Raw genomic sequence first — 1069 nt, 5'->3', positions numbered from 1 at the left:
GGGTGGGTGGGGGGTGGGAGGGAGGGATGCTTTTCTCTCTTCAGTTGTACATTCTTATCCCCTCGGAAGGTACGCAAAATTCTTGCTGTGTCTCTATGACACCCAGCAGCTGTCTTGAGTGTGCAAATGCAAACGGGGAGGTCTGCTGCACGTCTCTGTACAATGATCTCTCGTGAGAATTAAGTGTCTCCAAATAATCCGTGAAAGGACTGAGGGCAGTTCTGGGCACTCCGATCTGAGCACGCCCTCTAGGGTCACTTTGCTTTTCATGCCTCTGTCGGAAGCCCTTTCGGAAGGCCACAACTACATTCAGGGCCAACTGTTCGAAACATTACTGTTTAACAATGGACCCTCCCCCAAACTCCTCTGTTTCACTCTATGGAAGAGAGGCTTCCTGTCTGGTTTCCCCTCTTTTTTGGGGGGGATTTCTCTGGAGGAAACCGCAGCGATGCTTTTGTTAATTGTTTTTTTTAATCGCAGAATTCTCAGGTCTACACGCCTCAGCATGAGACGATGGGCAGCTGCCACCCTGTTTCTCTGTCTGGCGTGTGACCGGCAGAGGCTGCCTCCAGCTGGGGCACGGGGCAAGGGCATCCTCCATCTCCTCTGCTCCCTCATTTGTTCTACGCCAGCCCATGCCAATGACCTGCTTGCCCCGATGCCCCCGGCAGGCCCAAAAGGGGACAGGAGAGAGCGCAGAGCTGCTGTCCTCGCAGAGAAGCGGGCCAAAGTCCAAGCCCGTGACCGAAACCAAGGGCCAGACTGACCACGGAGGGTCTGCCAAGGTAGCCAAGCTGCTCTTCCGGCTGAGTCTTGGGTCTGATCCCCGGCACGCCCCTCGCGGGACTCGACGCGTACTTACGGCGCTGGCACTGGGGTCCCCGGAAGCCTGGGGGGCAGTCGCAGCTCCCATCCTGGGGCGAGCAGATGGCCCCGTTCTTGCAGGTACAGGTCTGGAGGCACCGCAGGCCCCACCGGCCGGCCGCACACCTTTGGCTGCAATGGGGGCCTGCGGGAGGAGGGAAGCCTGGAGTGGGAGGAGGCTGGCGGCAAAAGAAGGCGCACCACC

The 1069-nt window shown here is 58.6% G+C and overlaps 1 protein-coding gene across 1 annotated transcript in view; it reads right to left on the bottom strand.

Annotated features, from left to right (window-relative positions):
* Window positions 1-1069, bottom strand: part of PEAR1 (platelet endothelial aggregation receptor 1) — a 70570-nt gene that overhangs the window by 13166 nt on the left and 56335 nt on the right. The window contains exon 14 of the mRNA XM_015416491.1: window positions 859-1009. Within this exon, the coding sequence (XP_015271977.1) occupies window positions 859-1009 (151 nt within the window). The remainder of the gene's footprint in view (window positions 1-858; window positions 1010-1069) is intronic.

This window comes from Gekko japonicus, unplaced genomic scaffold, assembly GCF_001447785.1.
Source record: "Gekko japonicus isolate JY-2015 unplaced genomic scaffold, Gekko_japonicus_V1.1 scaffold2456, whole genome shotgun sequence".
NCBI classification, from domain to species: Eukaryota; Metazoa; Chordata; class Lepidosauria; order Squamata; family Gekkonidae; genus Gekko; species Gekko japonicus.
Note: the sequence above shows the minus strand (reverse complement) of the source record. Positions and strands in the feature narration are given on the sequence as shown.